The sequence below is a fragment of the Silene latifolia genome, chromosome X (assembly GCF_048544455.1).
Source record: "Silene latifolia isolate original U9 population chromosome X, ASM4854445v1, whole genome shotgun sequence".
Classification (NCBI taxonomy): domain Eukaryota; kingdom Viridiplantae; phylum Streptophyta; class Magnoliopsida; order Caryophyllales; family Caryophyllaceae; genus Silene; species Silene latifolia.
In genome coordinates this window covers 239711284-239726620 of record NC_133537.1, presented here as the reverse complement: position 1 = coordinate 239726620, position 15337 = coordinate 239711284, and the positions used below count along the sequence as shown (strand labels likewise).

Below are 15337 nucleotides of genomic sequence, written 5' to 3'. Positions count from 1 at the left end.
AGATTGTGACGATGGGCCATACGACGAAGGGGAATTGTGTTATGGGGACTGGCTTAGGGCATCTCCTTTGAAGGTGATCAAAACTCCGGTTGAGAGTCTAGGACGTGCTCGACGAGACCTAAACACTGTTTTTGAGACGGAGAAAGTTCGAGCTGTTGAGATAGATATTGCTAAGATGATTGATAAATTGCAAGCTATTGCTATTCATTTGAAAGCTAAGAAATCTATGGCATCTTTGGGCACGGGAACTGATACACAAGCGGGGGAAGCCATGGGGGATGCAGGAAATGAGCTGGTGGTGGGAGAAGGGGAAAAGGAGGGTGAGGACTTCACTGGCGGTAGGGGGAAGAAGTGGCAGGAGGGCAGTGAGGAGGAGGGGTGTTTGATGAATGCTCGGGCAGAGGTACGAAGGGAGATGGGCTGTGAGGGAAGGAGTGTGGTAGCGGGGGATGAGATGGGTGAGCAAGTTGTGACACCGTGCTTGGTTCCTGGTTTGTTGAGGGTGGAAAAGGGGCCACGGACGTGGACAAGGCTAGCAAGGGAGGTGATTGAGAGGAGTCGTAAAGGAGCGGTCGGTGAATGTGGGAAAAGAGGTCGTGAAGATGATGTTGGGGATGAGGACAGTAAGAAGCTAAAACATATGACAGACGGGGACGTCTTAATATCTGAGGCGGAGGTTGAGAGAGCTCAACCCCGCTAGGCCCAATGAATCTCCTAAGCTTTAATTGTCGGGGATTGGGCAACCCCGACACTGTAAATAATTTATGTGCTTTGGTGCGTAAGGAATCCCCGGCCATGCTCTTCTTATGTGAAACCAAGTTGTGTGGTCGTGAAATGCGGAGAGTGAGAGAGAAGCTGGATGGGTATTTTGGTATAGAGGTTGATTGTATGGGGAGAGCTGGTGGTCTAGCTTTTATGTGGAAGAAGGAGCTGGATTGTTCTCTTTTGACGGCATCGGTTCATCACATTGATCTGCTGGTGAAGGAGGGAGGTAGAGAGTGGTGAGTTACAGGTTTCTACGGATGGCCGGTGGTATCAGATTTAGTGGGCAATCAGATTTACCATGGCTATGTATAGGTGACTTTAATGAGGTCCTTTTTTCGACTGAGATGAAAGGAGGGAGTAGACCACAGTGGCAAATGAACAACTTCCGAGCAGCTATAGATGATTGTGGCCTGACTGATATTGGGTGGGAGGGGTACCAGTTCACTTGGGATAATGGGCAAGCAGGAGATGCAAAAAGACAGAGTATGATAGATAAAGCTATGTGCACAAACTTGTGGTTGGAACTTTTATCGTATATTAAACTCATCCATTTAACTCGGGAATGGTTTGACCACGCGCTGATTAAGTTACACCTGGAGAGGCATGTTACGGTGATGGAGGTGAAACGTGGCTTTAAATTTGAGCAAATGTGGATTGGCGAGGAGGGGTGCGAGGAGGTGATTAGGCGAGGTGTTGGTAAGAGGCGTGGTGAGTTGGGTGCGGCTATTAATGAGTGTGCAAGAGAATTACAGGCGTGGAAGAAATCTAGCATCCGTAAAATTGGGTATATGGTCGAGCGCAAATGTAAACAATTGGATCGGTTATCAGAAGGGAGTAGGACCGAGGAGGATATTAGGAAGCGAAAGAAACTTGTCTCTGAAATTGCTACCCTTCGACGCCAAGAAGAACAATATTGGAGACAACGTTCTAGGGCTTTATGGCTACAGGATGGTGACCGTAATACCAAATTTTTTCCTACTCGAGCGGGAGAGCGAAAAGGAAAGAATTACATAGGTATGGTGATTGATGACAACGGTGTTGAGAGGACGGGGCAGGAGGCGATTGCGGGGGTTGCTTCGAACTATTTCTAGGAACTCTTTACTTCGACACAGCCATGAGATTTCGATGCTATGCTGATGGGTTTGGAAGGAAGAGTCCAGAATAGAATGAATGAGAGGCTGCGGCTCGAATACCGAGAAGAGGAAGTGGTGAAGGCCTTGAACCAGATGCATCCGCTCAAAGCGCCGAGACCTAATGGTATGAATGCTCTATTCTTTCAATCTTTCTGGCACATTATTGGGTCGGATGTTATTGCGACGGTCTTGGGTATCTTACGCGGGGAGCTGGACCCGAATGATTTTAATAAAACTAATATTGTGTTGATACCAAAGAAGAAGGCACCGGATAAAATTAGAGATTTCCGACCGATCAGTCTTTGTAATGTGGTGTATAAGCTGGTCTCTAAGGTTCTTGCTAATAGGCTGAAAGGGTTTCTTGGAGAGATTGTGTCTGAAAATCAGAGTGCTTTTACCCCGGGCCGTTTGATAACTGATAATGTGCTTATTGCGTTCAAAATGTTTCATCATATGAAATGCTCAAGCAATGCGGAAGGCGGTATGGCGATCAAATTAGACAAGGCTAAAGCCTATGATAGGGTGGAGTGGGTGTTCCTCAGACGGGTTTTAGAGTTGATGGATTTTGATAGGGGTTGGGTCTCGCGGGTAATGGCCTGTGTATCGTCTGTTTCTTTCTCTGCTCTCATTAATGGTGTCTCGACGGATAATTTTCGCCCTCAGCGAGGGCTACGCCATGGAGATCCCTTATCACCGTATTTGTTTATTCTCTGTGCGGAAGCGCACTCCAACCTTGTCCGGAGAGCTGTGGAACGAGGGACTCTAACTAGGCTACGGATATCGAGCAGTGCGCCGGCCATTTCTCATTTATGTTTTGCGGATGATAGCATTTTTTCGTGAAAGCGAATGAGGAGGAAGCGGGCGTGGTGAATGACATTTTGCGACGGTATGAAGCTGCTTCAGGCCAATTAGTAAGTTTGGACAAGACTACTGTTTCTTTTAGTAAGGGGGTCCAGAGGGGTGTGAGGGAGCAAATAGTTGCGAGACTTGGGGTGAGGGAGGTGGAGGTTCAGGAGAGATACTTGGGTTTACCGACGGTTGTGGGGCACTCTAAAAAAGTTCTCACGGACATTCTTCGGGATAAGCTGAGTAAGAGGTTACAAGGTTGGCGCGGGAAATTACTGTCAAGGGCTGGTAGGGAGGTTCTCGTAAAGGCTGTGGCCAATTCACTTCCTACCTATGTGATGAGTGTCTTCAAAATCTCGGCGAACTTTTGTAACGTTCTCAAATCGATGGTGGCTCGGTTCTGGTGGGGACATGAGGAGGGCAAAAGAGGTATATCTTGGGTTTCATGGAAGCGTTTATGTCGGCCCAAGTGTGATGGTGGAATTGGGTTTCGAGATTTTGAGCTTTTCAATAACGCACTTTTAGGTAAACAGGCATGGCGTCTTGTGACTGAACCTGAATGCTTATGGGCTCGAGTTATGAAGGCTCGTTATTTCCGAATGGGAGAGTTTATGATTGCGGATGTGGGATATAGACCGAGCTACACTTGGAGAAGTATCCTTGGTGCCCGTACGATTTTGGAGCGAGGTTTGCGACGGAGAATTAGAGATGGACGAGATACGAGGGCGTGGGGGCATGCGTGGGTCGAAGGTAATGAGAGTGGTAAGGTTATTTCACCGTGTGGACCAGGGAACGAAGCTATGAATGTGGCTGACCTTTTGAAGCCGCGCGGGAGGGGATGGGATAAGGAGCTGGTGGAGAGCATGTTCCTGCCTTTTTAAGCGACCCGTATTTTAAATATACGCACTAGCCCGAACATGCCGAGGGATGACTGGTATTGGAGTCTTGATAGAGACGGGGAGTATAATGTAAAAATGGCATATGCTTGTTTGGCAGGGGATGTTAATGATATAGGTGGTCCGTCGAGCTGGGAGAGAGAAAGATGGTTGTGGAATCGGCTTTGGAAGACTCGGGTGTGGCCTCGCATCAAGCTTTTCTTCTGGCAGCTATGTATCGGAGCTCTGGCAACCTTGGATAACGTAACAGCTCGAGTAAGAGGTGAGTCTTCTTCTTGTTATTTTTGTACCTCTAGTTCCGAATCATCTTTACACTTGTTCCGAGATTGCAGTGTGGCTAAGTGGGTGTGGAGTTCTCTCAACCTGGATGGGGCCGAGGAGGAGGATATAACGGATGGGGTGGGGGAGGTTCGAGACTGGGTGGAGGGGATTTGGCGGGCTGGTGATGCGCGGGAGGTGGAGAAGTACATGGTTGGATGTTGGGCGATTTGGGAGCACAGGAACAAGGTAGCGTTTGACGGGGCCATGATAGAACCGGATAGAATTGCAAGTCGTGCTAGGGACATCCTTTTGGAGATGGAAACCGGGGGTGAGGGGGGACATGGCTGTCCAAGTAGGAGAAAAGCGGGGATGGAGGGAGTGAGAATAACGGGTGGAAGCCGGCGATGAATGGCTATGTCAAGATTAATGTAGATGCGGGGGTCAAGGAATGGGAAGGAGTTAGCACGGGAGTAGTTTGTCGGGATACAAGAGGGGAGGTGTTATAGGGCACGACGGTAGTGCGAAGCTCGGAGTGGGATCCTCGGTTTCCTGAAGCGGCTGCAGTATATGATGGTCTGCAAGAGGCACAGATTCGTGGTCACCAAGATGTAGTGGTGGAGAGTGACTGCCTTAAGGTGATTGACGCGCTGCAAGCACAACGTAATGGGAGGAGTTTGTTTTTATTACTTATCGAAGACATTTTATCGCTTTCAACTACTTTTCATTCTGTAATTTGGTCGCATACGAGTCGTAATAATAACTCGGTAGCTCATGCTTTAGCTCATATTTTTCCTAGGGTAGTTGGTAAAACTGTGTGGTCGAACTTGTTACCTCCTGTTGCGGACTCTGCGGTGGCGTATGATTTATCTTTAATATATTAATACCCTTCGGGGTGTTTTCCTCAAAAAAAAAAAAACTTGAGAAGTTTTGATTCAAATTGTTCAATGAGATTACTAATATTATTAGGGTAATATATGAGTATTAGTAATCAATTTTAAGGTAGACTACTAAATAAATATCTAGCAAATATCATTTAGTAGTGATAAGGGTTAAATCTTGGGTGCAATCAAGAGGAGAATCTCTACATTGGGATTTTTGGAGGATCATCCAACATATTAAGCTCAAGAACAAATAAGGAAGGTGACCTTATTTGTGCCCATATTTCGACCCACCTAACAATGTAAGGGACATTGTTTTTCTTATTAATCTCTTATTTTGTTATGCATGCACTAGATCTAAAAAACACAATTTAAGAAGTTAATTAGTTCACTATTAGAAGAGTCTAATAATAGGTATTTGAACCTAACAACTCCATAATCTCCCGGTTCATTATGGTGTGAATTGAAAGGGTTTAAACCCTAATTTTGGGTGGTTGGCGCAAATGCTTCATGACTCCGGTTTCACCGCGGTTAAAAAAGTGCACTCTGTGTCTACAAACAAGCAAGGTTTTGTAGGCTTCGCTTTTATCGTGTTTGACGAAGCCAACTACCATGATAGTTTTCGTCAGGCAAGAAAATTAAGGGCTAGATTTGCGGGGGAAGATGCGGGGAAAGAGGACTTCTATTCGGATGATAAACAACAAGGCCCTTATCTATGGGTTGCGACCCATCTTGATCATCATCTACTAAAACATTACAGGAAGCATCACATTCTTGCCACCGTGCGCTTCCCGGTGATAATGAAGGGCCGATCTACAACTTGCTTTATACCGTAATTCATGATGAGTATCCTAATACTTCATTAGATTCTAATAAGTAAGTCTTTAATTATTATCTGGCATTTTAAGTTGTATTTGGATTATGATGGTGGTTTGAATTAAAGTTTAATTATTTATGTTTTTTGTTACGTTTTTTGTTACCCCGTCCTCTGGAATTCAGAGACAATATCACTAGAAAAATTTCAAACTTTTATTATAATGACTTAGGTTTTTAGGAATACATTAAAATATCAAGCTAAAGAAAAAAATCGAGTAAAACAAGCGTTGACAAACGTGAAAAAGCACATGTGTAGTGTAGAGTTGAATGGAGGGAGTGTGTTTTTTGTTACTCCATCCTCTGGAATTCAGAGATAATATCTCCATATATATGTCTCTTTCACCTTCAGCCCAATCCACACTGTCGTTTTGCTATTCCAACGGCACTATCCCCTACTCGGCAATGGGACCTTGGCGATGCAGAATCAGAAGTAGTAGGAGACGGTCAGATTCATTCGCAACCCATAAATATGGGCCTACCCGTTGATCATCGTGATCAAACCAGAGTCTCGAAGAGTCATTGTTATAGAATGCCCGCTCCAGTTTGCGAGCCTGATGAAAGCATTTCCGCTCCTCACCCCTGCCAAACTCGATGAGGGCGCACCGCCCGAAGCCATCATGCGCATCATGAACCGGGTAGATAGTTTGAACCAAATTCAATCCGGCTAACGGAATCAAACTTATTAACCAGTCAAGGCTTTACTCTCGTATAGCCTTTCCATCCCCGTCCTCTGTATACGGGAGATTGTGAATGATGCACGTAAAGGGTTTAACGTACATAAATCTACTTGGGGGTCCTGCAAGAGATCCATATGATGCTTCATCATCATCATCATCATCAGCGGATGAACAATTTGAACCACTATAAGTTGATGAACTTGACGACATAATCGATGTGGAAAATTAATGGAGGACTTAAGAAGTTAAGAATTTGAAAGTGCAAACGGTACAAGTTAAGATTTTGAAAATTATAATTATACTTATAATGAGTTTGAGTTGTATTAGAAATGGTATAACAAGATAGTAAGAATTGGAACCGGTATAATAATAAGATAAGAATTGAAAAGTGGAAACGGTACAAGTTAAATAAGAATCGGTTAACTCTACCGTGTTAAACATATTAGCTTACAACGGTTATCAAAAAACCGTTGTCCAATTAGTAAAAACACTACGGTTATCAAAAAACCGTTGTCCAATTAGTAACAACAAAACGGTTCATGCCTTGTAATTTTTACTTTTTCGGATTCAAAGTTACAGTATTGCGTGTTTGACCATATGTATAACACAAAATGATAACGGTTCTTTGTTAATTAAGCCGTTATCATATTACATATATCAACAACGGTTGGACAGAACCCGTTTTAAAAAAAATTGTTTAATTATCTGTGATTTTCTAGTGTTTGTCATTTGACTAATGCATGCCCTGTAATTTTTACTTTTTCTGATTCAAAGTTGCAGTATTGATTGTTTGACCGTATGTATAACACAAAATTATAACGGTTCTTTGTTAAGTCGTTATCATATTTCATATATCAACACGGTTATTGTAAATCCGTTGTCATATTACACCAATAAGCAACAGTTTTTCTTATAACCGTTGTAAATACAGATCCACTGTGAAAACTAAAAAGTTTGTGGTTTTACCAATGCATGCCCTATTATTATTGGTTGTTTGACCATTAATCACCTCATGCATGCATGCACAATTAATAGAAGTTTGAATGTAACGTATGGATGAAATTAATCTAATTAATTATAGCTTTATTGTACTATAAATAGCATCACATTTGCAGTAACAATAAGAATCACTTTATTATTACTAACCTTTCTACTTCACTTTTTAAATAATCTACATATACATACATATCATAATTAAAAGAATGCCGTCGTCTTCATCATCCGCAGTCGCACCTCCTCAGCAATCGGTAACCCGCTATATCAACCCAATTACGTGCATAATTCACAATCTTCCAGTAATACACGATGTTGTTGGGAAGCCAGCTTCAAAGTCTCTTAACCCATTGAAGGACATCCTCATTGAGAATGGGTTTTCAAATGTTAGGGCAATCCACCCGGCTTGGATTTCTGGTCGTGAGTTTCTTGGATATGCTCTGATCGTGTTTCGAGGGGATGGTCTTGACGATTTTCGCCAAGCAAAACAACTCGATGCAAGGTATGCATCACGTGACCATCAAAGGGGCAAAAGTAACTATTATGGCGATGACCCTAAGGATCGTTATGTACATGATGGGCCTTACTTATGGGTTGCCACCGCTGAGGACGCTCATTTGATGAGAAGCTTTATACCGTACATGTTTATTAATATACCGAAATCATGGGAAGACGAAGATGTGCCTCATTTTGATCACCGTCTTGATGTCGATGTAGTAAGCTTGATTTATAATCAAGTTTATCCTCAGTACCCACCTCCTAGTCAAACTTCCATTAGGGTGTTTAATTAATTTACTAATTAGTTAGCTGTTTGTTTTTGTTGTTTTTTATTTTTTTATTGTGTCTCCTTTTTTTTCTCTTGTTGTACTGTTTTTTATTTTTTTCCGCCATTGTATAATATGCTCCTTTTAATATATAGTTCTACTCTTTATTACATGCAAATGCTTATTAACATAGATTTTAAATAACTTGCAAACAGACAAATGAATAAAACAATAACATATAATATAATGACAACGGTAGTGCATAAGAACCGTGTTAGAATATAAACACCTCTAAAAATAAATAGAAATTGGAAGATATTAATAAGATAATTACAACGGTTCTTATGCAAACCGTGTTAAATTATTCAATTGCTGATTATCATTATTTTAAATAACCTTCTTTCTTTCTTTCTTTCTTTCTTTCTTTCTTCATCTCTCTCTCTCTCTCTCTCTCTCTCTCTCTCTCTCTCTCCCCCCCCCCATCTCTCTCTCTCTCTCTCTCTCTCTCTCTCTCTCTCTCTTATTACTCAAATTATGTCAAGTGGTTGCTCTTCTTCCGCCTCTATTTTAATAGGGACATGTAATTGCTCAGTTCCAGCACCATTGCGGACTTCTTGGACTTTGAAAAATCCGGGAAGAAAGTTTCTTACTTGCAAATTCTATAATCCCGAGACTTAAATGCGTGGATACAATTACTTAAAGTGGGTTGATGAACCAATGACTGAGTGGCAGAGGAAGGTTATAAACAGGTTAGTGAATGAGAAAAAGAGCATGGATATCGAGATTACTCAAGTGAGAAGTATACTATATCAACTTGAAGAATCAAAACGGGGAAATGACAGTGAAATATTGAACACAAAAGAAGAATACAAGAAGTTAACCATGGATATCGTAGAACTCAAAAATAACGAGGCATGGCTTAAGTTAATTGTCAAATTTCTTCTTCTAATTGTTATTTACCTAGTTTATTATGTATGGTGGTAGTTTGTACTCTTTATGTGTAAACTTGTAATCCTTTAAATTCAAGGAAATAAGTAAGATTTTCTAAGAAACATATTGTAATTAGCTGGCATATACCAACTGATGCTTTATTTCTTGGCGGTAAAATCAAACATAATGAAATATAAAATAAAATGGTTATACCCAAACCGTTGTTCAGGACGTATACAGTTATAACGGTTCAAGCCGTTGTTATGTATATAAAAATGATGCTTTATTTATTGGCGGGAAAATCAAATAAAATGAAAATATTACAAACAACGGTTATTTCTAACCCGTTGTAGATAGTACTAATCAATTACGGTTTCAAACAAAACCGTTGTCTGTTTGGAAACAAAATACAACGGTTTTTCTTATACCGTGTTTATTACTATCCAATAAACAAGGTCTTGCAAGTGTTGTATTATTCACACATATATACTCTGAGCTTCCCCTCCCCCACATAATATACTCAAACATTGAGCTCCCCCTCGACCACCAGCCTACCCCATCGGCGTCGCAGTCATCGTCATTTTCGCCATTGTCGCCGCCAGATCAATCCGGATTCTCCTCTTTAAAGAAGTAATAAACCCTCCTCTCTAGAGATTTGTTTGTTATTATAAGTATGCATTGTTATTATTTGTTTATTAATTTCTGCTTTAGATATGGTCCAAAAGCGGAAAAGAAACGATGGAAATACTTCAGCCGACAACTCAGGTGATGAGAATAATTTGCAACACACTGCGGGTCGAATGCGCCACATGGTTTCCCTGGAAACAATAAATTCAAAGATACCTAATCCTTTACAGTGGGATAAAGATACGGGCCTGCCATATGGTGAGAATGCCGGGTATTTTGAGATTTCGATTGGTTGTTGTGTAAGACAATATGTGCCTCTCAGTACACCGCGTATCAGTGAACTGAGTAAAATACAGAACACCATGCTAATAAACAGAATAAAGGTATGTATATACAATAATAAATGTTTTAGCTGAAATTAAGTTACTACTTGATATGTGTTTTAGCCGTAACACTTGTACCAACTATGCTCATCATATATGCAGTTAGCTAATGTTGTCCCCGAAAAGTATGATAAGTACCTAAAAAAAAAAGACAGGGGAAGCCCTCAGTTCTTGGAAGTTAAAGATTGCTGAGAGGCACTTGTTGAACAAGGAAACTGGGGAGATGAATAAGAACCCACCAACAAAGAAGTATCCGTATGTCAGTCAAGGCCATTGGGATTGCTATATCGCTTATAGGCAGTCTGACAAGTTTAAGGTAACTTAATAATAATAAGTAAAGAAGTATACTTAGTTTAGTGTTTGGTAATGCTTACGTTTCTTGATACAATTTATTTGATGAAGGCTATGAGTGAGAGGAACAAGGCGAACATTTCAAAGAAAAAGACCGTCTTTTACGGCTCCCGAGGTGGTTATAGATTGATTAAGAAGAAACTTGTAACTACATAATTCTTATAGTATTAGACTATTAGGTGTTTTAGTCAGATGTTATATATGTTCATAGTAATCATACATATTTTGAGATGATATCAATGTGATGAATGAATTGTAGGCAAAGCATGGAAAATTCAGTCGTCACGACGCTTGCGTGGAAGGTCACACTCCTAAGAATGGAAAGATGGAAACTGAATATGATAAGGACTTCAAAGAGAAAATTTTAAGTTTGAATAAATATGTCACCCCTACCGCTGGTGGTCGGAGTTATATAATTGTGAGTTGCTTAAAGGTTTTATGTGTATGTAGAGGATCTGTGAGAAGAAGGTACAAGAAGGAAAATGGAAGCTTGATGGACGTGATGACATTCTTGCTAGAGCAATCGGCAAAGCAGAGCATCCAGGTCGTGTGAGAGGGGTATCGACGCATGTTGGTATCACTAAGTATTTTGGGAAAACTACTCGAAGTGGTGATGATTCCAAGAAGATAACCTTTAAATACTTTATTTGAACCAAAGTAATTTATAACTATATATGCTGACATTAATTTCTACTACACAGCTACAGAAAATAGCCAGGTTGATGGTGAGAATGTTGGAAACTGGGGAAAAGCCATCATAAAAGGAGTTGGATATGGTTCAACCAGTCATAAAGGAAGCAGAGGAGGAGGAGGAGGAGGAGGAGGAGGAGGAGGAGGAGGAGGAGGAGGAGGAGGAGGAGAAAAAAAGAGGTAATAATATTTATGACTTATATACAGTGTGTTATATGATTTGGAAAATCAGTACGTGTTATATGGACAAGTGTTAATGTACAGAATGAAGCCGAGGATGACATGTCAAGGGAGAAGGAAATGGGAAAGGAGACTGAGGTGGGAGCCGAGGATCGATATCAAGCAGTTGAAGAGGAAGAGGATGCCAGGAAGGTCGTGACAGAGGATGAATTGGAGGTAGTTGATGATCAGATGTTCTTCTCAACACCGAAAAAGGTAATAGCTGCGAGTTTATAATTATTCATCTCAGTACACATTTTTTACTTATGAAATTTATTAAAGGTAGTGAATGTATGCGTACTAATTGAATAAAGCTGTCGTGAAGGGCGATTGCAAGGTGGCTTGTCGTCTGTTCTATTTACTGGGGAAACAGAAAGTTGTTGTTGCCAGGGGATACGTGTTCGCTTACGACCGGCTTCAACAAGTTAAGGTTCATGGTATACCCCTTAGTCACAGTTGCAGGAAAGTGGAAGTGTCCCAATTATATAAAGACGAGTATAGGTAAGTAAAAGTACCATTTCCTAATGAGGAGATCACTTATTTGAAAGAAGTCCTGAGCTCTTATGTGCAATGACCTAACAACCTCATCAATGTTGTCATCCCCGAGGTATCTATACTCAGACGTTAATTATTACTTGTTCTTTAAATATATTAGGGTACGAATATTAACACATCGTAAGTACTTTAATCTTTACATTTACAGAAGTTAAGCAAAGCCATGGCGGCAGCTAAAGCAATTACTACTACGTCAACGGAAGTTGTTGCAGTCAAGCCTACTTATGATTCTTATTATGAATCGTGTGAATATAAGAAAAAAAATGAAAACTGCTTCGCCGATTGCTTTGCACAACCTGCCTGTAAAGAAGTTACCTAGAGGGGATGTAGTCATGATTAACACTGAAGAGAAAATTATGGGCGCAACTGATATAGCCGTACTGGACCCGAAGCAACTGATGGAATTTGTTGACCTTGAAAATTTAGATGATGTTCACATTTTGATTTGGATGAAGTAGGTATTATTATTGAGAATGTTAGAGAGAGAATGTGATTTAGGGTTCTTCTTTTCTTATTAGCAATGGCTAGACAAAGGAAAAATTTCCCTAAATCTAGTAGATTAATTAGAGTAATAACAAATAATAATACCAAAAACACTAAAAATCAAAAAAATAATAGTAATAATACATCAAGTAATAATAGTTCTGGGTCTCGATATCGTGTGATTTCTCAGAATGATCAGGATATTGATGACGATGCGGTGCAAACTCAGGAACCGTCCTCTCTTATCCGTCCTTACAATCTGAATGAGGTCATGGAGTCTATTTTGGAGGAGGATTCTGAGGAGGATTGGGAGGAAGTTTCGCGCAAGGATAAGTCGCCAAGGCCTGATTCTTCATCAACATCTAGGGTAAGTAGCCTGAAACTTACTGAATCCGATGTTAAGAGTGAATTGGATTATTGGTCAACGGCGGTCTATTGCTATGTGTTGGGTGCGAACCCGCCATGGAAGGTGTTAGATGGCTTTGTTAAGCGTGTTTGGCCTGAGGCTGAAAACGTTGCTTTCCATTCTAATGGCATCTTTATGGTTAGGTTTAAAACTGAAGAAACTAAGATTAGGGTTCTGCAGGCGGGTCCGGTGTTCTTTGATAACAAACCTGTGGTTATCAAGGAATGGACTCCGTCTTCTAAATTGATTAGAGAAGCTATTGATGTGGTTCCTATTTGGATCAGATTTTATGGTCTTCCATTAAAATTCTGGGGAAATGCTCTTAAGAAGATAGCTAACCTAGTGGGTACTCCCCTACGGTGTGACAGCAATACTCAATTAAAAACTTTCTTGGGATACGCTCGAATTATGGTTGAGGTCACTGTTGGGGAAGAGTTACCTGATGTCGTGGAGTTTCAGGATGAATTGGGAAACCCTCATAGACAAATTGTTCATTATGAGTGGAAACCTACCATCTGCACTGAGTGTAAGGCTATGGGGCATCTTGGACGTGATTGTAGGAAGAAACAGAAAGTTCAACCTCAGAAACGCAAGATGTGGGTACCTAAGAAGGTTGTTCCTGAAGTCCCTAAGGCTGGGAATCAGCTTTCTGTGGTAGCTAGTAAGCCAAGGGAGAAGACTAGAACTGTTGAAAGGAACACTGGACCAGGGGGTGTTTGTAACTCCTATGCCTTTCCAACAGTGTTCTCACCGCTAGTATCATCACTCGGATGACAAGGCGGGGGGGATAGGGTTTGGTAGTCATAGAAGGACATTCCTGGAAGTAGTTGAACGCTCTATTCAGATAAGAGAGGTTTGTGAACCTGGAAAGGAAGGTCCTGAGTTAACTATTGAAAATGGGTAGCATTGGGTTTTGGAATGTGAGGGGATTTAATAGTATGAATAAGCAATCTGATGTTAGAAGATTTTTGCAGCTGAATAATGTAGGACTTTTTGGTATTCTTGAAACTAGAGTTAGAAGACATGCTATCAATAAAGTACATTCTGGCTTAGGGATGAATTGGTCCATGCTTAACAATATTGATAATCATGAAGGGGGCAGAATCTGGCTTGTTTGGGACCCTATGAATTATAAAGTTGAGCTGGTAAGTAGTCATGCTCAGGTTATGCATTCTAGGGTTACTTTCTTACCTACTGGTGTTAAATGGTGGTTATCAGTAGTGTATGGCTTCAATAGGGTTGCTGAGAGAGCTCCTCTCTGGGATTCTCTTAATCTTATAGCTGCTGTGGTTTCTGGACCATGGCTGGTCATGGGAGATTTTAATAATGTTTTGGCCATGGATGAGAGGATAGGGTCTGAAATTACTGTTGCTGAGTTAAAGGGGTTTCAGGAGTGTGTGGCCACTTGCGGGTTAATGGATGCTCCTGCTCAGGGGGCCTTTTTCACTTGGAATAATAAACATGATGCTGGGGATATGGTGTTTAGTAGGATTGATAGAGTGCTTATCAATGATGAGTGGTTAGCTCAATTCTCTGAGGCTGACATTACTTTTCACCCTGAGGGCCTCTATGATCACTGCCCATGCACAATTACTCTCTGGCCAACTTGTGCTAAAAAGAAAGGTAGTTTTAAGTTTTTCAATATGTGGGGAAAGGATGCCAACTTCCTGACAATTGTTAAAGATATCTGGGAGACTCAGATTGAGGGATTTACTATGTTTCAGATTGCTAAGAAACTCAAAGCTCTGAAACAGCCCTTGAAAGAGTTGAATAAGAATAGTTATTCTAATATTGAAACTGCTGCCAAGGTTGCTCAGCTCCAGTTATTTGATTTGCAAAAACAGCTTCATCAATCCCCCACTGATATTCTTCTTCAGGTGGCTGTTAAGGAAGCTGCAACTGCTTACAGGGACTTGGATGCAGCTTGGAAAAGTTTCCTTAGTCAGAAAGCTAAGGCTCATTGGTTGTGTGATGGAGATGACAATTCTCAATATTTTCACAGTCTTATTAAAGCTAGACGTCTTCATAACAGGGTCTTGTGCATCCAGGACCTTCAGGGTATTACTCATACTACCTTTGATGGGATTGAAAAGGCTTTTCAAGATTATTATATCCAGCTACTGGGGTCTAGTAAACATGTTGGGGATGTGCATTATCCTACTGTTAGGCATGGGAAGGTGGTGAGTTTGGCTCAATCTAGGGAGTTGATTAGCCATGTATCTAATGAGGAAATTAAAGAGGCCTTTTTTTCTATTCCTGCTAACAAGGCGCCAGGTCCCGATGGTTACTCTTCTCAATTTTTCAAGGATGCTTATAATATTGTGGGTTCTGACATTGTTAAAGCTGTGAAGGAGTTTTTTGAATCTGGTAAGCTTCTGAAACAAATTAACTCCACTACCTTGACTCTTATTCCCAAGAAAGAGAGACCTATAAGTGTTGCTGACTTTAGGCCCATAGCCTGTTGCAATGTCATTTATAAGACTATTTCTAAGGTGATTTGCAATAGGTTGGCTAAGGTTCTCCCTGAGATTATAAGTCCAAACCAAAGTGCTTTTATCAAAGGGAGGGAGATAGTGGATAATATCCTTATTTGTCAGGATTTAG

The 15337-nt window shown here is 41.0% G+C and overlaps 3 protein-coding genes across 3 annotated transcripts; all 3 read left to right on the top strand.

Moving 5' to 3' along the window:
- The first annotated feature begins 834 nt into the window (after positions 1–834).
- Positions 835–1856, top strand: LOC141619745 (uncharacterized). Its single transcript, XM_074436762.1, has 2 exons — positions 835–991; positions 1078–1856. Exons 1-2 carry the CDS (start codon positions 835–837, stop codon positions 1854–1856), a joined length of 936 nt encoding a protein of 311 aa, XP_074292863.1.
- Positions 1857–1931: 75 nt separating this feature from the next.
- On the top strand, positions 1932–3625 carry LOC141619744 (uncharacterized). The gene is made up of 2 exons (XM_074436761.1): positions 1932–2486; positions 2726–3625. Exons 1-2 carry the CDS (start codon positions 1932–1934, stop codon positions 3623–3625), a joined length of 1455 nt encoding a protein of 484 aa, XP_074292862.1.
- Positions 3626–3661: 36 nt separating this feature from the next.
- On the top strand, positions 3662–4309 carry LOC141619743 (uncharacterized). Its single transcript, XM_074436760.1, has one exon. The coding sequence runs from the start codon at positions 3662–3664 to the stop codon at positions 4307–4309; it is 648 nt and encodes a 215-aa protein (XP_074292861.1).
- Positions 4310–15337: the final 11028 nt, after the last annotated feature.

Coding starts and splice junctions, on each gene's coding strand:
- LOC141619743 (XM_074436760.1), top strand. CDS start 3,662: ATGCCGAGGGATGACTGGTATTGGAGTCTTGATAGAGACGGGGAGTAT.
- LOC141619745 (XM_074436762.1), top strand. CDS start 835: ATGCGGAGAGTGAGAGAGAAGCTGGATGGGTATTTTGGTATAGAGGTT. Junction 992..1,077: donor TCTGCTGGTGAAGGAGGGAG/GTAGAGAGTGGT, acceptor GGCTATGTATAG/GTGACTTTAATGAGGTCCTT.
- LOC141619744 (XM_074436761.1), top strand. CDS start 1,932: ATGAATGAGAGGCTGCGGCTCGAATACCGAGAAGAGGAAGTGGTGAAG. Junction 2,487..2,725: donor ATAGGGGTTGGGTCTCGCGG/GTAATGGCCTGT, acceptor TGCGGATGATAG/CATTTTTTCGTGAAAGCGAA.